Source organism: Martes martes, assembly GCF_963455335.1.
Source record: "Martes martes genome assembly, chromosome: 9".
NCBI classification, from domain to species: domain Eukaryota; kingdom Metazoa; phylum Chordata; class Mammalia; order Carnivora; family Mustelidae; genus Martes; species Martes martes.
The window spans coordinates 73,300,002-73,324,669 of NC_137896.1; the positions used below are offsets into that span (position 1 = coordinate 73,300,002).

General features: G+C 45.3%; 1 protein-coding gene across 2 annotated transcripts in view; it reads left to right on the forward strand.

The window, feature by feature from the left end:
• The window catches only part of SPTBN1 (spectrin beta, non-erythrocytic 1), a 195,932-nt gene that overhangs the window by 125,507 nt on the left and 45,757 nt on the right, over positions 1-24,668 (forward strand). For both annotated transcript variants that reach the window (XM_080812621.1, XM_080812622.1), the window contains 11 exons: positions 8,149-8,322; positions 12,030-12,121; positions 13,337-13,417; positions 13,806-13,921; positions 16,970-17,082; positions 17,877-18,064; positions 19,100-19,217; positions 20,364-20,522; positions 21,182-21,484; positions 22,956-23,109; positions 23,786-24,656. In XM_080812621.1, coding sequence (XP_080668747.1) covers positions 8,149-8,322; positions 12,030-12,121; positions 13,337-13,417; positions 13,806-13,921; positions 16,970-17,082; positions 17,877-18,064; positions 19,100-19,217; positions 20,364-20,522; positions 21,182-21,484; positions 22,956-23,109; positions 23,786-24,656 — 2,369 coding nt within the window. The remainder of the gene's footprint in view (positions 1-8,148; positions 8,323-12,029; positions 12,122-13,336; positions 13,418-13,805; positions 13,922-16,969; positions 17,083-17,876; positions 18,065-19,099; positions 19,218-20,363; positions 20,523-21,181; positions 21,485-22,955; positions 23,110-23,785; positions 24,657-24,668) is intronic.

Sequence of the window (24,668 nt, forward strand, 5' to 3'; positions counted from 1 at the left end):
TAGTGAGTTTTGTCTCTGCTCTTGGTTCCCCAAGCATGTAGGTCTTATTACCTCATCCTCTTTGAGAGTTTTGGGTCAAGCTAAACAAACTCAAAAAATAAAGGAGGCTTATTCCCAAGACCATGGTGGCTGCCCTGAAGGTAGTTTTTTTTTTGTTTTTTAAGATTTTATTTATTTATTTGGCAAACAGAGATCACAAGTAGGCAGAGAGGCAGGCAGAGAGAGAGAGAAGAGGAAGCAGGTTCTCTGCTCAGCATCGAGCCTGATGCGAGGCTCAATCCCAGGATCCTGTCATTTATTGCATTTTGATGTTTTTGTTTTTTTTTTTTTGAAGTGTGTCTTGTGTGAGAACCTAGGGTAAAATTACTGTGATATGTACCTTTAAATTTAATTTTTAGGTTTTTTTGGTTTGTTTTTTTGTTTTTAAAGATTTCATTTTTAGGTAACTTCTACACCCAACGCGGGGCTTGAACATACAACCCCAAGATCAAGTTGCATGCTCTACCGACTGAACCAACCAAGTGCCCCTAAATTTAATTTTTATAAGCAGACTTTCCCCCATCCCTCTCAACTCCTTTTTTTCTTCTAAATGTTTTAGTCTAGTGTGATTATTTATTGATTTTATTTTGCTTGTTTTTGAAAATGACTGAAAAAATCATTTAAATGTCGTGTGTTTAGAAATTAATTTGAACATTTATTTTGGTTCCAGTAGGATCCAGTCTTCCAGGCTGTAGGGACAAAGTGTTCACCTTTGAAGGTCCATAATTCTTTAATAAGAAGATTGTGTCTTCATAACATCCACATAACAAATGGGATCAGTCCCATTGCCTTTATTCTGAACAGGGTAACAAAAACTTTAGTAGGGAAAAAGAAAGCAACTAGCAAAGCATAATTCTTAGTCATGTGTAGATCCCTCCCACTCCTCTCTTTATTTGCTCTTAAAAAATATATATAGAGATACTTTAAAAAAATTTTTAAGGCACCCAGAGACCTAGAAGAGTAGGGTGGGGAGGAACATAGAATGGGTGCCATCTCCAACCTCTTAGGCGGTGAGTGCCAGAAATTGTGTTTAGCAATGACATACTACTTTGTGAACCCCCAAGTGCCTTAACTTCTTTCATTATTCATTCCTCACAGCCAACCCTGATTATAGGCAGTCTGATTAATGTTCTTATTCCCAAAATAAGGATACCATAGATAGTGACCTAAAGCTCTTATTCATTCATACTGAAGATTTTCAGCCCCTTTAGCCCTGTGGTTTATTTGGTTTGTGGAACTTTTTGGAGGGAACACAAACTATTCTCTGCTGTTGGCAGTGGAGGCTGCGGGAACTCCAGTTAGAGACCATCCCTGTAGGAGATGACCTCCCTGAGGGCTTATCCCAAAGGATCCTTGCATATTCAGTGTATGAAACTAATGAGGCGGTTAGAGCTTCCAGGCCTGGGTAAATTCTTGTCCACAGCTAAATGCGTATGGTCAGATAGCTTTTGATCAGCTCTGGACTTTCTGCACCAGTGATCCCAAACCCTGTGTGGCATAACATTTGCCTTCCGTCTGGACGTGTGTCTCAGTATTTTAGCCCCATGCCTTGCCATCAGCTTGGCAGTATATAACAGATGAATGTCTGAAGAACTAGAATATCTGTTTACTTTATTAATAAATTCTTGGAGTCAGGTAATCCTTTTTTACAGAGGAGGAAATTTGTCTGATTTTTACTAAGTTCAAAGAAACATTAGCTTAACGACCGAAACAATTCCACCCTAACCCCATCCCCATCTTGGTAGAATTTGAGTTACATTTGAACACGTTTTAAGTAGGCATTTGGGTTATCAGGACACTTGATTCTGCTGTACTGGGAACGTCAGAAGGCAGAAATCCCCTTCTGTGGTCCTGGCTTGGATAGGATCTGTGTCTGGAGATGTCCCTGTCTTTGCTTTAGGTTATCTCAGTCTGTGGAGCAATGAGGAAACTTTGAGGCTGAGCCAGGAAGCTTTTCTCGTACTTGGGTGGGCTTGGGTTGTTGACTAAAGAAACCATTTTTTTCCCCAGTATCTTCCTCCGAAATTACAATGGACTGTAATTCTTCATAAAGGCGCTGCTTTAAAATTCCCTTAAAAAATATAGACCCACCCTTGACTTCCGGGTCACCTGAGCAGAGCAAAGCTATAACCACAGAACCTGTGTCAGTCACTTCATCATTGGTCCCAGATCCCAGGGCCTTGGGAATAATATTGGCTTGGACTTTGAGGGTGAGGTAGAGCCCACAGGTCACAACCCAGGTTTGAGGCTTGCCTGTGCCTGCCCCCTTTCCTTTATGGGCCTCAGAAGTGAAGAATGGTTCTAAGTAAGGCCACCAGTTTTCTGCCTTGTTCCTGCCAGATAAAGCACTCACCTCTGACCCAGAGAGGACAAGGTTTTCTGAATACTCCACCCTCCCCCCAGAGCACTCACCTCTGACCCAGTGAGGACAGGGTTTTCTGAACACCTCTGCCCTTCCGCCCAGCTCCTGCCATTTCCAATTGCAGATGGCACTGGGTTTTGCTTGCCTATTGTTTTCCTGATATTCTGTCTTGCTCTGGTAATCAGCATCAAAGAAGAGAAATCAACAACAGGATTTTTCATTTCTTTGCCACCATTAATGCCAAACAGGCTGAGCTAGGTGGGGAAGATAGATTTACCATGAGATTTGTTAAGCCTTAAATCCCATTTTGAACTGCACTGGGGGAGTTTTACATAAAGCCTTTGTTAGGAGAGTCATACTGGCATGTATTGTTGTTGAAATGGGGTTTTGTGAACTGGCCACAGAGTCTACCTGTTGTTTGTCATATCATTTGTTTGGGAGAATTTTCTTTTGTTTTGAACAACCAGCCATAGAAGAACACCCCCCCCCATTAAATTGCAGTCAAATTTAAATGCAAAAAGTGAATTAATGGGGATAGATATGCACGATCAAGTACCAAGTGAATGGTCCCAGAGCCCTAGAGTTCAGAATGGGCAACAAGCCTTCTGGATGGCGAGTGGGTGGGGTTTCAGCAGGATCCAGGACAGAGGTGTTCAGGTGTGGATGGTGGAGAAGATAAGGGTCAGGCCTCTGCTCTGAGGGAGAGTGAGGAGCACATTTGGTGGTGGCCATCAGTAAGGAACTGGGGTAGGAAAGTATCCCAGCTAAACTGGAGGGTTTTTTTGGAAAGAGTGATGATGGTAACTTGGGCATGTCTTGCTTTTTAGTATATACTGTCACGTCCACAATCTCACTGAGTTCTCACAGTCTAATGAGGTGGACAGTTAGACTTTATGGAAGAAATAGGCAGAGGTGACCAGGATCTTGCCCAGGGCCAGTGTCACTAGTAAGTCATAGAACCTGGACTCCAGTCCACTCTCCTGTTTGTTGGTGCCCTCCTTTCCTGCTGAGCCCAGCTGAAGGAAAATATTTATTGGGAAAGGTCCTAGCCAGTGAAGGAAACAGGCAGGACCTAATGGAGCACAGTGTGTTACTATTTAATTTTAATTGGACAAGGATCGTTTATACTCATTAACGATCAAAACTTGACTGGGGACTTAGTGTGAAGTGAGTTTGGCTATGTATTGTACTAGAGGAGATTTTGAAATTAGTGCTTCCCATCCTACCATCTGAATTAAGTAGAGCCGTGTGAGTGTGTGTGTGTGTGTGTGTTCAAACTATTTTTGATTAAAAGGCAAAGATAAGCAAGTGTCTGTCACATTGGTATGTGGAGACCAGTTAGTCTCTTTCCTCCCATTTCCTCTTTAACGGAGCAAGGAATCAGTGGGCATGTGAGAATTCACCTTCCACATTAGTAAGCCTTCCACTCTCCAACACATCCATTGTATTTTATAGCTGGGAGTGACTTTGGTGACCACTAAGTTAGATCCATTCATTTCATAAGTACTGAGAGTCAGAGTAAGTGGCCAGCCGGGCCATCCAGCTAGTGTGTAGTGGGTAGAGTCCTAGAGTCAGCCTCTCCCACTTCCCAGGGCTGGTACTCTGTCACCCAGCAACCCTTGGAGAGCTCTTGTTCCAGGTGGCTTCAAGGTGACTTGGGACACACATAAAGAAAATCTGAGGGAGTGAGGGTTCCAGGGTGGAACAGTGTGGCCCAGCCCCCAGGGGGCCTACCAAAATACCCTGCCAGACATCCTCCCCTGTGTCTTCCTTCTTTATTCAGGGAGGCCAGATTGCTCTAGGAAATATCTGTGTTCTCTTTGCTGTCTAAGCTCTGACAGAAGCCCTGTCATTGTGATTATTCTGTAGTTCTGCAGATCCTGACACCCTGCAGGGGAGAAGAGACTCAGACTCAAGGATGGGCAGGCAGTGGAGGCAGAATGGTGGACCGAGAACCATCCAGTTCCTTTGTTGCTTTCTAAAGGCACTGGGTCCACTCGGGCGCATTTGCCCAAGGCCACACTGCTTCTCAGAGGCAGGGCTCGGACAAGTTGTTCTAATAAGCCATTGGAATCGTGTTGTCAGGAGCTAGAGGTGGTTCTTTAGCTCTGTAATTTCCATTCCTTCTTTGGAATCTGAAAATAGATGGGTCTGGGGTGAGGCCTAGGATAGAGCTGTGTTTGATAAAGATTTGGGACCAGAAGGGACAGAAGGGACCTTGGGAAGGGAAACAGGAAAAGTGCTTGCAAGAGCAGGGAAGCTTGTTAAAATGATTTAAAGGAGGATTTGTAAAAATGGGCATTTCTGCTGCTGCCACCACAGCTGCCACTCATTTCTGCGTCCCACGTAGGGCTGGGATCAAGCGTCTCTTCACGTGAATGCATTTCAGACTGCCCCATCAGATGGGACCTCCAGGCCAGAAAGGCTCATGTTTTGGTGGGGATGCACCAGCATCACAGTGGAAATTTGACAGTAATCAATGGAGGCAGGACGGGAAATGCTCCTTTTCTTGGCAGAATCAGCTGCTCTTGGGGCGTCACCCCGAGAAAATGTTTATTACTGAGGACTGCACCCCTCCTCCTAGTTCCATTGTGTTTAGTTTTCTCCATTGTTAACTCTCTTTTCCTTTTAAGATGATGGAAGTTTAGTAATATAAAAATAGCACTGAAAAAAAAAGAAAAAGAAAACTATCTGCCAGATGGAACCGAGTCTGTTTCCTTTCATGTGGAAATGTGCACCACTCTTGGTTCTTGCTGTAGCAGGAAGGGCGTGAGCTCAGGAGTCGGTGCTGGCCACGCAGGGACTAGCAGCATAGATTACTCCCGTCCGTCCAACAGTGTCTGCTCAGTGAAGTGGCAGTTATTTGACGGTCTTTCTGTGAGGTCTGAATGTGATGACCATCATCAAGCACCCTCACAAAGGTGAGGGCAGTCAGGGCAGCCAAGAATGTTCAGATTTGGGGGCTCTGCCATTTTAACGACCAGTGTGTTTCAAGGTATAGCTCTGTGAGATCACTCATACTTCCTAAAATTAATTTCCTGTCATCATTGCTCCCTAAACTTTCCCAGCTCTTGTGCCCCATAGCAGGATAGAAGTGCTGAGGGCAAACCCAACAGGGGACCGGGCAGCTGGTATTCTTGAGTTTTCATCTTGGTTCTTACTCCCCCTCCTCCTGCACCACCAGAGAGTCATGTAACCTCACCGTGTCTTGTCTGTTCTTTTGGCGTAGAAGGTGGGAATGGGCCACTGCTGATGAGTGAGCTTCAACAGAGATGGAAGGTGGGGAAGGGTTTGAGAAACAAGAGGGTGGCAGAGTGAGTGAGGTGGTAGGTGCACGTACTCATTGTTGCGGTGCACAACTTTGTCCAGTTTGAAGTAGTAGCTACAGCGTAGTAATCAGATTTAAAATGTCTGTAAATCATGTTTCTCAGACTTGTTTCCTAACAAGCTTTGAACCACAGAGTTCTTAACTGTGTGTAGAAGCCCCAAATGTCGAGGTTTGGGTATTTTCACATCCTTTCCCCTCCGTCGGGACACCACCCAGCCACATTTTTCTCTACCACTTTTTCTTTTCATTCGAGTCTAGAATTTAATTTGGGGTGTCGGGATAGAAGAGTGGTGTTATCATCATCGCTGTTTAGAGGCACGGTTGCTCCTGGTTTTGAGCTTGCCTTTCAATTGAAGTATGTCAACTTCTCAGGTTCTTAGTGGGGAATTTGTGTCTAGAGTCTAAATATTTCCTATTTTCTCCAGAGAGGTGTATTATATCTAAACACAGGGAGAGGTGGGAGCCCACCTTTTCCTGTTTTAAGTAGAATTGTTGGAGGAAAAGACTTGTGCCCTTTGCTGGTAGAGAGACATTTTGTGTGTTTGAGAACGCCATAATGATTAGTTCACCATTTCATTTGTGTAACAGCCCTTTGAGATAATTATTGGTATTCTAACCAGTTTATGGGTAAACAATTGAGAAGTAAGGCCCTGCTTTGCTAGAAAGTGGTGAAATTGTAACTTGAATATAGGCATTTCAACAGCACAGTTGTTGTCCTCTGTGTTGAATTGTCCAACAGAAGCATATTGCACAGGGGGGAGAATTGCAAAAAAAAGAGGAGTGATTGCTAAAACCATCCCTTTTTTTTCCCTGCCTTTTAGAAGTTCATGAGGTTTGTTTGGTTTTTTGACCATTTGAAGGAGTCTGATCATTTACCTGAAGAGGTTTGTCTAAATTCCACCCCCCGCTCCCTGCCACCCGCACTTCTTTCCTGTGTCTCATGCCCTGGTATTTCCAATGGTTGGTGCTTTTCAGGGACTTGAGTTGCATCTGGGTCTGCAGTGAACCATCCATATAGCTCATCTGGCACGGCCAGTCGCATCCCCCTGGGGTCCCTGCGGTGTGGCATTAGCCCTATCAACCTGCAGGGAAATGGACCTTTATCACCATCCTGGCCCACTCACTCCTTGTACCCATATGGGTGTGGAAAGGAACATAGGTTCCTCTGAGATACTGTAGAGAGAGAATAGAGGCTTGGAAGGTCTTGTGTGTTTGTGATTGAGTTTTTCAAGATCAAGTCTGAAATAATAGTGGTTATACCTGATGGAGCTTGGGAAGAAACCAACAGTCCCCTTATCTACTCCCTGTTCCCTTCCTCCTCCCTGTAGCCCCTCCTGATTCCATCCACACTGTTTCTCTCACCCTCCATTAGAAAATGACCTTTGCTACCCCTTCGAGGCACACTTGGGGACTGTGTGCTACAGTTAGTAGAATGGCCTTGTCCTCATTGTTCTGCAGGCCTTGGCACCAAGACAGCTTGGGTTTGAAACAGCACATGTCGGTGGGCCCCTGTTTCCCTAGTCAGGTGCACAGTCATTGAAAAGAGATGAGAGGGAAAGACCCTGGGACAGCTGGAAACATCATCAGCCTGAGGTGCAGCCCAGGCTAGCGGGGGCTGTGCTGGGAAATGAGAAGGAGGGAAGGCCAGTGCCGGGCAGTGGAGACATGAGTTTGCTCTAGACCCAGTAGATGATGGAGACCCACGGAGAATTTCCTCTGTGTGTGTGTGTGTGCGCGCGCGCGGGCCTTTATCTTTTGCTTCATTTATTCAAAATGTTCACCTTCCCAGAGCTTCTTGGGTTGGATAGAACTGGGTAAAAAGAAGAGACTTTGGGGTATTCAAATTACATTGCTCTCATACTGCCTTTTCCTTTATCCTTCTCCGTGAGTCACACCCTTTCTCTCAGCCCTCCACATCACCTTCATGAAACTGCCACTTGGAAATTCTTATTTGGTAGTGTGTCCCCTTTTCATTTGGAGACAGCCTTAGGAAACAACCCAGACCCGCAAGTAGCAAACCTATTTTTATGTTTCAAGCAGTCAGGAAAGTCTCAGGGGTGTTCTGCCATGCATCTGCAGAAAGCTGTGTGGGTGGCAGCAGCAGCTCTGAATCCTTCAGGGAGACTGGGTTCCTTTCTCTCTAACCTTCCAGCTTCTGTGCTCATGTATAAACTGTGTCCCTTGCATGACTGAACAAACCTCTGAAGAGGGATCCCCATCCTTTAAGTAAATTTTTCTCTGGTAAGAATGTTAGGTAAACACTGTCCTTGTACTGAGCGAGCACACACGTGTTGGAAGGTTTTGGTGTGGGGAGGAGAGTGCTGCATGAACGGGCCCATGGGAACTCTGGGCAGTAGCTCCCAGCCTGTCTGCACCCTGTTACATAGTCTGTTTCTGCCTTGTGCTCCCCCGATTCTAGCCTAAACCCACCAAGGGACGAATGCGCATCCACTGTCTGGAGAATGTGGACAAAGCCCTTCAGTTCCTGAAGGAGCAGAGAGTCCATCTTGAGAACATGGGCTCCCATGACATCGTGGATGGGAACCACCGGCTGACCCTCGGCCTCATCTGGACCATTATCCTGCGCTTCCAGGTAAGGACACGTGGCCGCAGGATTCACCCTTCTTCCTGGGTACAGCGTGCTAGTGAAATGGCATCCCAGAGTCAGGTGTGTGGAGCTGGGTGTCCATTCAGCCCCCGTCGGCATTTGGCAGCTACCACATCCTCCCTTAGTTTTGCTGACCCCTGAAAAGCGCCCTTGTCAGATATGGGGGTTTCTGGGCTGTAGCCTGCCCACTGCTCTAAATGCCTGGTGTCTGCCCCTCGGCTTTCAGGAGCAAAAATACAAGGACGTCATTGGTGCTAGGTTGCTGGCACTAGACTGACCGAACTTTGCCGCACTGTAGCATGTATCCTGGAGTATTTTGGGGGGAAGCTGTTGAGGATTATGACACGGGGTGGGGAGGGCTCCATTTTCACTTTCTCATTCTCCTTTGGATGTGAGGAAGCAGTTTTCAGGGAAAATGTGCAAGAGCCTTATGCTTGTTTGAATTGATGACAATCTTATGGGTTTGTTATACTCGAGGGGAAGGCTCTAAGTATAGAAGTACTCTAAGCCAGAAGGAACTCTCAGGGTCATTCTGTCTTCCTCAAAGTGAGGAAAGGAAGGAGCCTTATCCAGGATTACAGAACCAGTCAGGGCAGCAGTGCTTGCTTCTGACCCTTTAAGAGAGAGCTCAGAATTTCAGCCCTGTGGAGCACCTCTGGCCTGGTTACTGGCTCTTTCTCCAGGCAGTGCTTCCTGCTCCTGCTTTTCAATTAGAATTGAAATGCCGGAAACACTTCTTACCAAAGTGTCAGGTTACTCTGCAAACAAATGTCCTAACAGTCCTGTCTCCTGGGTGTCTCTGTTCTCTGTGCCTTTCCTTCCTGTTCCACCCCTTTGATATAAAGTCTGATTGATTTTTCTGGCTAAATAAAAGTCTCACCAAAAAAGGGCAGAAACGGAAATCAAATTTTAGCTCTTTGTATTCTTGGTAAAACTCTGAAGTCAGCCTGTAACCATTCGTTTTCTTTCCCACTTCCCCAGGGGAATGGGTTTGAGTTAACAGTGTTCTGGGTGGGTAGGTGGGAGGAGGGGTAGGAGCAGAAACAGAGCTATTCTGAGAAACTCCCTGAATGGGTGTGGTTCCAAAGCCGGGAGGTCCTTGGAGGCCTGGGGAAAGATTTTTAGTAATTCAGAATCCCTGGGTGGCAGTCCCAGTGACTCCAGTTAAGAAGTTCTGAAGAGGGAACCACTATTGAAGATGAAATCATGAATGGAGTTAATTATAACAATCAGTGACTCTATTTTACAAACAGAACTCTTTATGTAGGTTTCTGTCAGTTCTTAAATGATTTGAAAATGGAGTGAATACCATTAGTAGGATCCTCCTTGAGCTTCCCCTCAGTTTTGTAAAGTAAAAAGTTCTCTTTCTCTTGCCTTTGGCCTGTAGTAATCAGAGCATGCAAGGGCATCCTGATGGTGGCCTCTTTTCACACCGGGTCATTGCCCACGTTGGCGAGCTGGCACACGCAGCCCTTTCCAGGATTCTCAGCATGAATTGGGTTGAGTCATTGACTAATTAGCTTCCTGACAGCTTGCCTTTTTCTGTAATTGAACTTGTAAATGCTGATAGGTACTTTCTCTTTCCTTTAAGGCAAGAAACATAGGCTGCTGATGTCACTGCATGGCCTGCAGTGTTGGTGTCTTACGTGACCTAGCTTCCTCCGTCCAGCAGCTGTATTAAATCCCTACTCATTCCACAGATAGGTATTGATTCTACATCAGCCAAGGCCCAGCTCACTGCCTGCTTCCTCTGTGAAGCTTCTCCATGTTCCAAAGAGATCTCTCTTTCCTCCAGCTCCTGAATATACAGCCTTGTCTTACATTTCCAGTGCACACGTGTGAGTGTGCATGTGCACATGTCTAGAGCTCTAAGGACATGGCCTGTCCTGTGTGTGCATAGCAGGAAGTATGCATTAAGTACTAATGGTGACATTTAGGTTTCATTCTGCTCTTCTTTTAAGAGAGAATAAAGGATGTTGTGGGAAACTGGAAGGAAAGTTTTGCCTTGTGTAAATCCTTTCAGAAGGGTGGACTGTGTGTAAATGACCAAGTCTGGAAATAGATTCCCCTCTTCACACAGAAGCATGAGAAGGTCGACAGGGGTTAATGTGTAGAATTCCACCTGCCTTTCCTGATGAGTCTGTGTCTTACCTCTTGAATAAGGTTCTTTCACAGTTACTTTCGGCACAAGAACTAACGATCCTAATAATAGAGTTTAGAGTTTATGCAGACTCACACCTCACATACTTAGCACGGTTAAAAAGGGGTAATTTTTTTAGAAGTTATAATTATTTCAATTTCTAAGGGTTTTTCCCAGTTGAAAGTTTCTACCTTTATAATCTTGTATTTATATATTTCATCCTTCTTCTATTTCTTTCCCAAAAAGAATCCTGGGGCATGTCTTTAGATTAAATGGGAAGACTTATGACGGACCAGGGTAGGGAAGCTTAGACTAGCTAGAGCTAAAAGATGACAGGTGGCCTTCTAGGCCAACACCATTTACCCCGATCCCTGTCCCACATTACAGTATAATAGGTAAGAATCTAAAGACAAAAGGATATTTAGAGCATTTGTCTAAAATCACAAAACTTGTAGGGTGACCCCTAAGCCAGAGTTAACATTTACTGGTTCCTTGTCATGAGCTCAGCACTAAATATTCTTTCTTCATTCAAGTGCACAGTAACACTATGAGACAGTCATTGTTGCTGTTGCCGTTCCTCAGGTGGGAAGCTGAGGGGCTGGCCTGGGGACACACAGTAGGTGGTGGAGCCTGGTCTTAGACCTAGGCAGTGTGATGTTGGTGCCAGTAGACCCGGCTCTGTATAATGTTGCTTGCGTGCTCTCCATGAGTGGCTTATGAATGCAGACTGTCTTAGTCCATCCAGGCTGCTGTAACAAAACACCATGGACAGGGTAGCTTACAAACAATAGAAATTTCATTTCCCACAGTTCTGGAGGCTAAGGCTGAGATCAAGCCAGCATGCGCTGGCAAGGCCCTATTCTGGATGGCAAACTTCTCAGTGTGCCCTCCCGTGGTGGAAGATACTAAGGATCTCTCTGAAGCCTTTTTTTTTATAAGGCACTAGTCCTGTTCATGAGGATCCTACTCTGTTAGTGCTCACCTCTCAATGCCATTACCTTTGGGAGTTAGTATTTCAACCTAAGAGTTTCAGGGGAGCCACAGACATTGGGACTATAGCACAGACCATGGAAGCCTACCGTGGTCATGCTTTCTCTGGGAATTTGGGTCAGTTTTTAGGAAAAGATATATATATGCTGTCCTCATCAGTGAGGGACATGCATCCTAGTGTGAAAAATACTTGGTTATAAAAAACTGAACCGAAGATTTTTCTGGGGTCTGACAAGGTGCAGGGTGTTTATAGTGAGCACTTGTAGTTGGAAAGGTGGGCTCTTTTGAGCTTAGAAGTGACCCCTAAGTGGGGGTGGGTTCTGGGAAGTAGTGCAGCTAAGTATTCGTCACTTCCTCCTTATGTCTGCAAAGTAGAAAACCTGGTTGTTGTTTCAGTGAGGTGAACCTTGAGGAAAGCAGTTTTCTTTGGCACAGTAGATAGGCTTTACAACTGGGCCGTGGTCTGAAGCGTACTCTTCATGTATGTGTAGATCAGTTCTTCTGTGGCTGTTATTGGGCAGCTGACCCATCTCTTCATCTAATGCTTATTTGTAAATCTTAGATCCAGGATATCAGTGTAGAGACAGAAGACAACAAAGAGAAGAAGTCTGCCAAGGATGCATTGCTGTTGTGGTGCCAGATGAAGACAGCTGGGTGAGTATGAACTCCCCGGGGGTCCGGGGCCACTGCACCCAGGACAACCCTGCTGCGGTCATCTCTTTGAGGTGTTGACAGCTATCTCCTCCACTCCTTCCGTGGAGAAGTCTTGTTAACTCGTAAGCAGTAGGTAGCTGACATCTCAGCTCGCTCACAGCATGGGAGGAGTTCTGATTGACACTCGGGACCTGTCAGCTCCACAGTCCGTTTCCCTCTCTTTATTAAGGCAGCTTCAGAGAACAGTGGATCTTGAATTTTAAAACCCTGAAACCATATTTAAGAATCACATCCATGATACTTTAAAAAGCAAGTGGGTTTTCTCCAGCTTTTAATTTTTGCTGCTTTGGGGAAGCTTTGTGCAGTCAACTTAAGAGTAGTCTTTATACATTACCTGTCTCGGTTTTCCTTCCCTTTATTCCTCCTTTGAAATTTTAGTGAAAATACTTTTTTTAGAGAACTGATCTGTTCCGTTACTCACTGAAATTGTTGGGTCTAGTATTTAGAACCGATTTTCTACCCGGTTAACTAGGGAGTTACTTAGAACTACTTTGAGGACAGTTATAACTATAATAGACATGATCAGTTAATGATAAGTATGGAACTCATAAAGTGGGTATGCCTAATAAGGGGATCAACTTAGTTATAAGCCTTTAATCAACCACAGATCCAAAGCCTGTAAACGGTATTGAATAGCTAAGTGAATAGAGTAGGTCTCCAACAGAGGGAAGTTGTTCCGGGAGATCCTTGGTATATAAAACTTTATTCAGTTCAGTGAAACAAGGAAGAAAGCTGAGTGTCTCATGAACAGGTAATCGTAGCTGCTTCCTCTCTCCCCAGAGTTCAGATGTCAGTGACTGCGGGGTCCTAGTATCTCTGTTGGCAGAGGAGAAGGCCAGTGGAGGCAAAGAAGTCTCAGAGGTGTCTGGGTTGTGGTCACTTTTTCATATGTAACCATGGTGTTTTAAATCTAAGACTCAGTTCACATCTTTTGTCTGATTGACTTACCAAGAAAGAAAAGCCACATGGATGTGTTTTTTTTTTGTTTTTTTTAATAGAAAGCTAAAGTCGAAGAAGTATTTGCTCTGACTTGAGAGTCCTTTTGATACTCATTGCCTCACATTTTTTCAGTACTGACAAGCTTTTTCATGAACACTGCATTTCACAAAACTGTCAATCTTTATTTGGTAACTCTGTTGTGCTTTGTCTTTGTAGGTACCCGAACGTCAACATTCACAATTTCACCACAAGCTGGAGGGATGGCATGGCCTTCAACGCACTGATACACAAACACCGGTAAGTCCCCTCCTCAGAAATCATACTAACAATTTTGGGGTAGAATGTTGACATTCTTCTGCCCGGATCTGGGTGACTTTTGACCCTCATATCCATTGTCTTAGATGTTGCACCACGGTGGGAATTCCTGCATTCCATATGAGGAAAATGTGAGAGAATATGTAAATTCTCCCAAACAAATCAGTTTGTCCGTTATCTTCAGTTGTCTTAATAAACTTTGAAGTGTTTGTTCAAAAATCAGGTTTCATTGTTTGATGATTTATATTATAGAGTTTTACTTTGCTTAGTAAAGTGGTTTCTACCATTTCTGGAGTAATGCTGGTATGTCATTGGTCACATGTGTTCTTAAGCCATGATTTTTATCCTGTTCCGCTGTCATTCTGCATAGGCCTGACCTGATAGATTTTGACAAGCTAAAGAAATCCAATGCACACTACAATCTGCAGAATGCCTTCAACCTGGCAGAGCAGCACCTTGGCCTCACTAAACTGTTGGATCCGGAAGGTAAGGACTTGAGAGATGTAAGGTGGGACTTCCAGCAGCATCTCTAGTAGTGAGGGGCTAATAGAAAATCTGCCGTCAGTTTATTTGTGTAGTGTGCTTTGGGAATTGCTCAAGAGGAGCTTAATTTTGGTGTGGGAATTACTTGAGGATTTGTGCAAAGAATCATATTTGAAAAGGCCTTGAAAGGCAAGTATGATTTAAACATGTTGGGAAGTAGAGGGCTTGCTAGGCAGAGGCACTTGCCTGAGCAGAGGTGAAGAACCAGGAACGAGGAAGGCTTGTTTGGGGACTAACAGTTCACTGGGAATGGTGTTTAAAGTAATAATAGGAACTACCACTGGAAGGGTGGGTTGGGCCCTATAGGTCAAAGTTTTTAGAGGTTATTCATCAAGTCACTGAAAGTTCTTAGCACCTATTCTCAATGAAGGGAACCTGCCATAGGCTTTCAGTGAATGCTTATTGACTGGCACTCATGCCAAGGTGGCAGGCAGCCTTGGGATGGGTGGGTGCAGACCAGGGGTTTGGGGTGAGGGACTTGTAGGAGGCTGTGCTCTGTTTGCTTTGAGCAAGAAGAGCTTAAGTGAGGAAGGTGCATCAGGAAATGGGAACATCTGGGTGGAAGGAGGATTGGGACTCACAGTCCCTTCTTAGGGCTGACTGCCTGGAGGCACAGCATCTGAGCTCTGCCGGGATCAACTCTGAGTCATTACAGCAGGACCCCAAAGCCTGACTGCAGGTGACATGGAGCTGACCTATGTGGGGCATTCCCTCAGCTTATAGCTCCCTTACTTAACAAAGTCCTAATTCCAGGCTTTTCGCCGGAGCTGTCATAGGTGCTTTTTCTTATTCTGAAAAGCATTTGAAATAGAAGAGGATTTGTTTGTAGTACGGGAGCTTTGTAGATCACAGCTCATAGCTGTGAGCAAATACCAGAGAGAAAAAACTGTGAGTGAAAGTTTAAAGTTCTTATAAATATAGAACAGGAAGTTCAACTCCCCAAGGGCAGATCGAGGTCATGAGGCTGCCAAGCAGGCTTGCTGTTTTCCAGTGCATTAGATTCACTGATATGTTCACTATCCCGGAAGCTGAGATAAAATTATCTTTGTGCTAACGCATTAAATGATCTCTTAATATAAACAGAAAAGTAAAATTCCTTGGGGTGTGATTAATCTTCCGTCTTTACCCCTGTTTTAACTATAGGAAGACATTCTTTCTCAGCCATAGCTCTTTGTGCTAAATAACCTTTTTCTTTTTTTTTTTTTTTTCTAAATAATTTGCTCATTAGTTAATCTTTCTAATCCCTTCCCAGTATGAAAAAGGGGATATATGGTCCCCAGATCACAAGACAAGGAACTAAAAAAAGGCCATTGATGTCACTTACCCTGTGGGTTGGATCTTGGTTATTAGTTGTCCTTAGCTATTGTTAGTTGCCCAGTGGCCCAGAGAGCATCAGCTGAGATACAGTTGCAGACAGGTTACAAAACCACAAGATTTTTTGTCTGCTCTCATCTTCCCAGTTATGTCAACATTATATGTTTATTAGATTGCATACAGGACCAGCCTTGGGGGGTGGATTCCTCCATTTCCTTCACCTTGGACCGTAGTTGGGTGGGGCCAAGCAGAAGCAGAGTTGGCAACAGGGACTACTAGGGTGGAAAGAGTAGCTGCTGTTCTGGCCCCCCAGTGCCATAGGCTGCCTTGGTGACATTGGGCAGGGAGCTTTCCAGCCCTGTGCCCCAGTGTTCTCACCTTTAAGAGAAACAATCCTGCCTCACACAGGGCTGCCAGGAAGATAGTAGGCATACATGTGAGTGCATTCTGAAAAAGAACCTGATCATCAGTTAAGAGTCATGCTGTGTATTCTCTTTTCTTTCTGTCCCAAGTCAAGAGTGTCACCCAGTATTGCCATACCTCTACCACTTGGCATCTTCGTACATTCATTGCCTCCCTTAGTGAATACTGACTGAGTACCCTCGTTATGCGAGACAACACACCAGCAGTTTGAGAGGTGGAACAGCACAGGGCTTACCCAGACACAAGCTTCTTACCCTTGGGGATGTAGTCTTACAAAACAAAGAAAATACGTGTAAGCAAATTATAGTACCTGGCAAAGGGAAATTATGAGTAAAGTGAAGGAGTATTGGGAATTGTGGAGTGTGTTTGGGGAGTGTTGACTAATCCAGTTTGGCTCAGATTGTGCCTGAGAAAAAATAGTAGGCTATAGAATTAGAAGTGTCATAACAGTGATTGGCTCTTACAGGGAGCCTGATAAATACTCAGTAGTTAGAAGGAAGGGAAGGAAAGTTAAGGCAGATTCTAGAGGATTAAGGGGCTTAGACTTTATTTTTGTAGATTGTAAGGCACTTTTGAGTAATTTTGAGCTCGGAGAAAGTGTGTTCGCAGCCATGCTTCTGGAAGATCAAGCAGGGGCAGCGCATAAAGTGAATTGGGTAGTAGGGAAAGCCAGTGAGGAAGCTCTTGCTTCAAGTCTGCTTATGCAACCATGAGAGTCTGAACCATGAGTGACAATAAAGATTCCATAGATAGAATCATCTGGACTCAGATTGGGTGACCAACTGAGTACCGGGTAACAATAAGATAAGGATGTCCAAAGACTCAGTGACTGGAAGCGGTTCTGGTGGCATCAGCAGATAGGAGGATTCAAGAAGCCCAAGCCCAGTTTGGGAATGGACATGGGAGGGAGATAAGCCTGCTGGTCCGGCAAATATCACATCGCTAAGAATTCTCCCTGAATTCTTACTGTAGTCCTCATTTTTCTCTAGAAGTTTTCTTCTTGGTAGCTTGGGATCCTGGAGAGGAAGGATCATGTCTCTTAAGACTTTTATGTCCTGTTGCATTGGTAGAAGGTATTTACGAATATTCATATCATAAAAGAGTCGAGATGGTTTCATCCACATCAGACTTATAATTAATACACCGATGGCAGAACTCTCCAATATAAACACTGGCCTGTTTCCGTGTTGAACTGTTGTTCTGGGTGGTTGCGCCGTGAGCAGAATACTGAACAAAACCTTCTTTGGGTTCCAGATATCAGTGTGGACCACCCTGATGAGAAGTCCATTATCACTTATGTGGTGACCTATTACCACTACTTCTCTAAGATGAAGGCCTTGGCTGTTGAAGGAAAACGAATTGGAAAGGTGAGTTCACACCAATTTTATAAGTTGTGAGACACGATTAAAGTTCTCAACTTAATGTAGCGCCTCCGAGCCCCTTTTCTCCTGTGCGCTCATCAGTTCAGCCGGTAGCGTTTGTGGTGGGCACCCCCAGAGGCAAGGAAGCAGGCAGAAGCCTCTTCATCCCTAGGAGTGACAGGAAGTAGGAGCAGCAGCTACAGTATTTAGGGAGAGATTTGAGGAGCTTCTCAGACCCAGAGACACTCCTCCCCTCAACCTTACCAGAAAACGGGGTGTTGGAAATCTGATGAGTTGGCTGATGTCATGGGCCTGAAATCCTACTTACCCAGTTGAAAAGGCCCCACTGTTGCACTCCTTAGTTTTCATTTGGCTGATGTTCACCTGCCATATATTCCTGAACACCTCAGACCAGATGATACTGTCTTCTCAATGCAGCAAGAATGGAAAATTCATGGGCATTCATGGGACAGGACCAAGCAACACAGAGCCCTTGTTGTTATTCTAGGAATTCTGGAGCTGAGGCCACAGGAGTCATTCAGAATCTTAAACCCTTTGCCTGGGGGTTGGGAGGTTACCAAACCAATTACAGTTAAGCTGTCATTGCTCACAAGTAATAGTTATAGTCTGAGTGCCTATTAACACACAGTTCCTCGAGTTTAAAATGCTTAGGCCAGATAGCCTAGAACTGTTTCAGAGCCAGTCATTAAGTGTGCCTGTGCTCCTGTAGGGTTATAATTCTGTTTCCCATACTTGGCAATATGATCTTACTGTTCTGTTTTTCTTACTCTCATTTACAGGTGCTTGACAATGCTATTGAAACAGAAAAAATGATTGAAAAGTATGAGTCACTTGCCTCTGACCTTCTGGAGTGGATTGAACAAACCATCATTATCCTCAACAATCGCAAATTTGCCAATTCTCTGGTTGGGGTTCAACAACAGCTTCAGGCCTTCAACACTTACCGCACTGTGGAGAAACCGCCCAAGTAAGATGCAGATTGGATGCATTACCAGTCACGGAGGGAGAGAGATGATGGCAGCCTCAGACTCCTGTTTCTGACTTCGTTGACCTCATCTCTTGATGAGTGCCTCTTACCAGGGGCCTGTCTTAGTCCTTTTCATCTGACCCTGAGTGGCTGAGCTCTATTACACACCACGCCCTCTGTGAGCCCTTCCCCGCAGTTTGTGCCCCTGGTCTCATGATACTGATACGTGAGACTCCTAAAAAGTGGTACAGGTCTCCGGTCCCCTTTTCCCAAACTCTGTGCCCGATGTGTTTCAGAATTCCTTACACTTAGGATTTTAGAGAAGTAGCTGAGTACCTGTATATAGTTTATTGTAAGACTCATAGTGGGCTTGAGACAGTAGCCCATTGTCAGGCCTACTAGTAAATCTGTAGCAAAGTGTGTAACTACAACATGTTGAATAAAGGCAGACAGTAAATAGTTTTGTGTCTGTCTGTTCAGATCAGTTTTTGCTATCCCCCAAATTGATTTTTGACTTGTTTTTGAAAATTGTAATTGTCAAATAAGAATTATAGACCTTATCCCTTCTTAGAGTTCTAAAGTCATTCCTCCTTTTTCTGTAACCCAGCTTAGTTGTGAATTCCTTTCTGCAGTCTCTGAAACCCATTGAAAGTTACACTAGGTAGTCATTTGAAGTGATTCTTGCTGAATATATTCAGCTGTGCTCTTTGAATGAGGTCCATTGTCCAGGATGTATAGTCTAAACTTTGAAGGAAGTGATTAGTAAAAGCACGGTATTGTGATCCCCCAAATATAAATCTCAGTAGCAGCAACCAGCCAACCCCACCAGAATTCACAGTTGGGTGCATTTTGCGGTCTGTAATACCCAAAGAAACTAATGCACTGTGTTTTCTCCATAATGAGTTCCACATAAATCAGACCAGAGATAAGTGGCTTTTAAAATTGTATGGCTGCGTGAAAGGTTTTTTTCTCCAAAAGCAAATGAATTTTTGCCCTTGAAGGAACAGAAAACATATTTTTTCCCCCTGTACTTAGGTTTACTGAGAAGGGGAACTTGGAAGTGCTGCTTTTTACTATTCAGAGCAAGATGAGGGCCAACAATCAGAAGGTCTACATGCCCCGGGAGGGCAAGCTCATCTCTGACATTAACAAGGTAAAGCTGATCCACCTGGTCCGGTCCTGTGTGGGGCCTTGACCTTCTCTGTAAGCTTCAGGTTCTAGGTCTTGATTGCTAAGAGGGCAGTCTGAAAGGGTCTGTCCTGGCCTGCTGAACTGAGGAGTGACAGCAGTGGCTCGGGTTTTGCAGAGGGTCAAGCAAATTCTTGTGGTGGGTTGATCTATTAAAGTTTGGGGAGGGAATGTTAGATTTTATCAAACCAGTCTTGGTTTATTCTCTTTACCTTGTTACTCTCATCTGTCTAAGGCAGTCGACTGTAGCATCTTTAAGTTGCAGGAGGAAGAACTTGAAACCTTATTTCATGTATCTGGAATCTCTAGAGGTTGGGGCTTAGGATTTTGACTGTTTCTCTCAGAGAGGCTGTCCAACAGTTTCCATTTTGGTCTGTTTTGTCTGTAATTATAGAATTTGACAGTGGCCATTATATCCAGGTAGAAATTTGAAAAATCTAGAACTGTAGAACAGTTTTACACAATTAGATTATTTTAAGTGAAATTTTTAAAATGTAAGATATATTTCATAGAAATTAATTTACTGTGAACATTTGGTGAAGATTTTGAACAAAATGGTCAGGTGTGTGAATAAAAAAACAAGTAGCTTTAAAAAAGGTGGGGTGAGGTGCCTAGTTGGCTCAGTTGGTGAAAGTGTACATCTCATAATGTTGGGGTCATGAGTTTGGTCCCCACATTGGGCATAAAGATTACTTAAATAAATAAAATGTTAAAAATAAAAAAACAAGTGGCTCAGGATGGGATGAATACGAGGTTTGTAATATTTCTTTCTGAGAAATTTATTTTTTATATGTGATCAGATCTGTTGAAGGTAATTACTTTGTTTCCTCTCAAAGTAAGAGATTTATAATTTAGTTATATTGCTCCTTATCTACACTGTTTTGTTTTCCAAATATAACACAGGACTTTTAGATACAGATAGGAGAGAGTGTTCCCATGAGGCTAAACTGAGAGAAAACGGTTTTTCTCAAGGCTTAAGAGTCAATGAGGGTGGAAACGGGATGTCCCTTTTACAAAGTTCTCAGGTCTTACTGAGAAGTCCTAGCTGTTGACTGTAGCCAAGGAAAGTTCATTGAGCATTGCAGAGAACTGTTCCTTTTTGCCTCTGTAGGCCTGGGAAAGACTGGAAAAAGCAGAACATGAGCGAGAACTGGCTCTGCGGAACGAGCTCATCAGACAGGAGAAACTGGAACAGCTCGCCCGCAGATTCGACCGCAAGGCAGCTATGAGGGAGACCTGGCTGAGCGAAAACCAGCGTCTGGTGTCTCAGGTCCTGCTCTAGACCCCGTTCGGGGACCTGCTCCCGGGGTCATCTAGAAACGTAGACCATCCTTGAGGGCCATAGGACAGCTGCTTTTCAACACCCACTGTTCTGAAGTAACTCGAGTCCTCTTGCTCACTTCCCATGAAGAGGATGTTTATCATTTCCGATGTACTTGGTCTTCTGTTTGTCTGACTTTTCATTAATTTGGAAGCAGCTCAAGCAGAGTTGTTTAGAGCCAGTGAGTGAGTGTGAACTGCTCACATTTATGTAATTTTAGACGTTTCTCTTACCTTTCATCTTTGACCATCTGATCCTTCAAGGCAGTTGGACTGGTCATGAAAGAAGTAAAAAGTGACTTTCCCTTTTCCTTGTGTTCACACAAACTGTCACCTGCTCCAGTCACAGAAGTATAAGGTGCTGGATAGAAGCTTGCACCCCTCTGTAAGACGAGTACTTGCTGATTTGCCTTGGGGAGGGTATCTGAGCTGTAGCGAGGAGTTTTAAGTGTCCTACAGAAGGCAGAGACCAGCAGCTGGCGGGGCTCAAGTCAGTGTGGCTTTAGGACCACCATAGATTGTGTTGAGATTCAACCTCTGTCTCTTTGTTCCGGTTGGATGGCTTTTTTATTTTGTGTGTGTGGTTTTTTTCCCCCCATTTCTCTGTAGGACAACTTTGGTTTTGACCTTCCGGCAGTTGAGGCCGCCACGAAAAAGCATGAGGCCATTGAGACAGACATTGCCGCATACGAGGAGCGTGTGCAGGCTGTGGTCGCCGTGGCCAGGGAGCTCGAGGCGGAGAACTACCATGACATCAAGCGCATCACAGCAAGGAAAGACAATGTCATCCGGCTCTGGGAGTACCTACTGGAATTGCTCAAGGCCCGGAGACAGCGTCTTGAGATGAACCTGGGGTTGCAAAAGATATTCCAGGAAATGCTCTACATTATGGACTGGATGGACGAAATGAAGGTAGAACTTGAGTGATAGGAGGCCAGAGCTGATCCAGTGGGACCTCTCTTTCCTGCCTCCCCCACCCCCCGCTGACTGCACAGCATCCAGGGTGCCCACTCTGTAAAGTCAAAGGGGGCCGTATTACCTGTGGGAAGATTATTAGATCAGGAGTTAAATGAGATACAAGGTGTAAAAAAAGTTGTATTGAAAACCAGTTCCATAGCTCTAGAGATCTGCCGCAGTGATTTAAATTTAATTTAGATCTGTTCCACCATAGGGAATCAATCAAATTAAGATTTTCTGTGTTTTTAGCTCTTGAGGGTCGAACCAGCTTTCCATGTCATTGATCTGTATGTGAGTGGCTGGTTGTGGGGGAACCCAGGAAGCTAACTTGGGCAGATGGGAGGAGACGGGTAGACAGTGTGGGCGGAGTGTGCGTCGGGAACCAGGGAACCAGGGAACCCGTGTTCACATTGTCATTGCTGGATCCGTGCAGTCTCTTTGAGCCTTCTTTTTTCGTTTTTAATCTGGGATCGCTCTGACCACCTCCCTCATTCGGCTACAGCAAGGGTGAAGTGTGGTAATAGGTGTACACATAGGGTGGGACTGGCTGGAAATGGCTGCCAGTGCCAGTTTGTGCTTCCCCTTCCTTAATTAAGAGCCCTGAGCATAGACTTCCAAGCTTTCCTTCTGCCCAGGAAGAGACCTGCCATTGTGCCAGATCCCTGTGCCCGTTTGTGTTCTCTGCTGCAGGCGGTAGAATACTCATCCATGTCAAGTAGTCCCCCAGCTGGAAGGCGTTTAGCTCCGAAGCTGGAACAGAACAGGGCAGTTTGCAGACAGTACAGTGAAGCCCCCTTTATCTCAGCGTGCTGTGTTCCCAAGCTTGACCTTCTGTGAGGGATTTCTTCCTGGGATATAAGCCCTCGTCTTTTGCTTAACCTCTTGAGCCATTCCTGGCAGAGGGATGGGGTCACCTCATCCCATCAGTTTGCCCTCTTATTGTCCCAGTTTTATGATGTTCTCAAGTATGGTCTGTGTTGACCTTTCAAAGTAGAAATGTTCATAAAATCTAGCAGCGAGGCGCTTTTCATTTTATAAATCATGTTGTACATTAAAGTTCAGATTTTGGGCCAGAGACTTCCCTCAGAAGTAGGAGTGAAGTACACATTCCATCTGGAGAGGAAGTCAGATGAGGCCCTCAAATTGGGTTGGTGGAAGGAAGAAAAGAAAGTGTTAGTGGACTCCCTCCTAAGCAGAAAGCCACCTGACCCTGTTTTTACTTGGTTAGAGATGTGGTTTATAAGCTTTCAACTAGATTCTTCTCCCATTGACAACCTTGTCGTTCTGCTCCCCTAGAGATACAGGGAGGGTGGCTGGCTGAAGAGGGTGCGTCGTGGTTGCTGGCTCTCAGCTTGTCCACAGAGTACAAGTCACTGAAGTCAAACTTGTCTGCACAGATGGGCCCTCTGTTTTCTCTGGTGCACAGGTGCTATTACTGTCTCAAGACTATGGCAAACACTTGCTTGGTGTGGAAGACCTGTTACAGAAGCACGCCCTGGTCGAAGCGGACATTGGCATCCAGGCAGAGCGGGTGAGAGGTGTCAATGCTTCTGCACAGAAGTTTGCAACAGACGGGGAAGGTAAGGATGGACTGTGGCAGGCCTTACTTCCCCACCACCATAGCCATCTCTGTAGAAGTAGCTAAGTTGTCTGTGCAATTGGGGTCTTTGACATTCCTGTGCTGTTGTAGGTTCCCAGTGGGTTTGTCGTGGGTACGCGAGATGCAGGAGGGTAGCCTTCTGGATACTTAACTCTGTCAGCTTTTCTGAAGTAGACAGGTATTTCCATTAAATACTCCAGTACTGCTTGGTTTTGAGTGGCAGTATTCAGCAGTCAGACTTTGCCTAGACCACACTCGATGCATACCAGCACCCTGGTGCGGCTGCTCGAACATATCTTGGCTTTCACTTCTGGTTGTACGTTTTCTTTGTTTAAAGGATCTTTGGAAGGATTTAGTTGTGTTTTTTATATTTGAGAAACAGTTAAATGCAGCTGACCTTTTTCTTATGATTTATGTGCTTTTTTTGGTTCATGAATGATCACTTTGCCCTTGGGTCAAAAAATAACACTTAACATGGCCACCTACCTCCAGGCAAGGCCCTGGGAGGTTCTCCATTGCCTTATCACATGGCTCTGCACTGAGAGTGGAGCTGGTAATCTAGTGGTGAGAAAATGGGCATAACTCACTACTTGCAAACGGGCAGGGGCCTGTGCTTTAACTGTCCGACTCCCACATTCCTTCTGTGCATTAAACAGGTTACAAGCCCTGCGACCCTCAGGTGATCCGCGACCGCGTGGCCCACATGGAGTTCTGTTACCAAGAACTCTGCCAGCTGGCAGCTGAGCGCCGGGCCCGTCTGGAAGAGTCCCGCCGCCTCTGGAAGTTCTTCTGGGAGATGGCGGAAGAGGAGGGCTGGATACGGGAGAAGGAGAAGATCCTGTCCTCTGACGATTACGGGAAGGACTTGACTAGTGTCATGCGGCTGCTCAGCAAGCACCGGGCGTTCGAGGATGAGATGAGCGGCCGCAGCGGCCACTTCGAGCAAGCCATCAAAGAAGGTGAAGACATGATCGCGGAGGAGCACTTTGGGTCAGAGAAGATCCGAGAGAGGATCCTGTACATCCGGGAGCAGTGGGCCAACCTGGAGCAGCTCTCGGCCATTCGCAAGAAGCGCCTGGAGGAGGCCTCGCTCCTGCACCAGTTCCAGGCAGATGCCGATGACATCGACGCTTGGATGCTGGACATCCTCAAGATTGTCTCCAGCAACGATGTGGGCCACGACGAGTACTCCACACAGTCTCTGGTCAAGAAGCACAAGGACGTGGCGGAGGAGATCGCCAACTACAGGCCCACCATCGACACACTGCACGAGCAGGCCGGTGCCCTGCCCCAGGAGCACGCCGAGTCTCCGGACGTGAGGGGCAGGCTGTCAGGCATTGAGGAGCGGTACAAAGAGGTGGCGGAGCTGACACGGCTGAGGAAGCAGGCACTGCAGGACACCCTGGCCTTGTACAAGATGTTCAGTGAGGCTGACGCCTGTGAGCTCTGGATCGACGAGAAGGAGCAGTGGCTCAACAACATGCAGATCCCAGAGAAGCTGGAGGACCTGGAGGTCATCCAGCACAGGTGAGTGGGAGC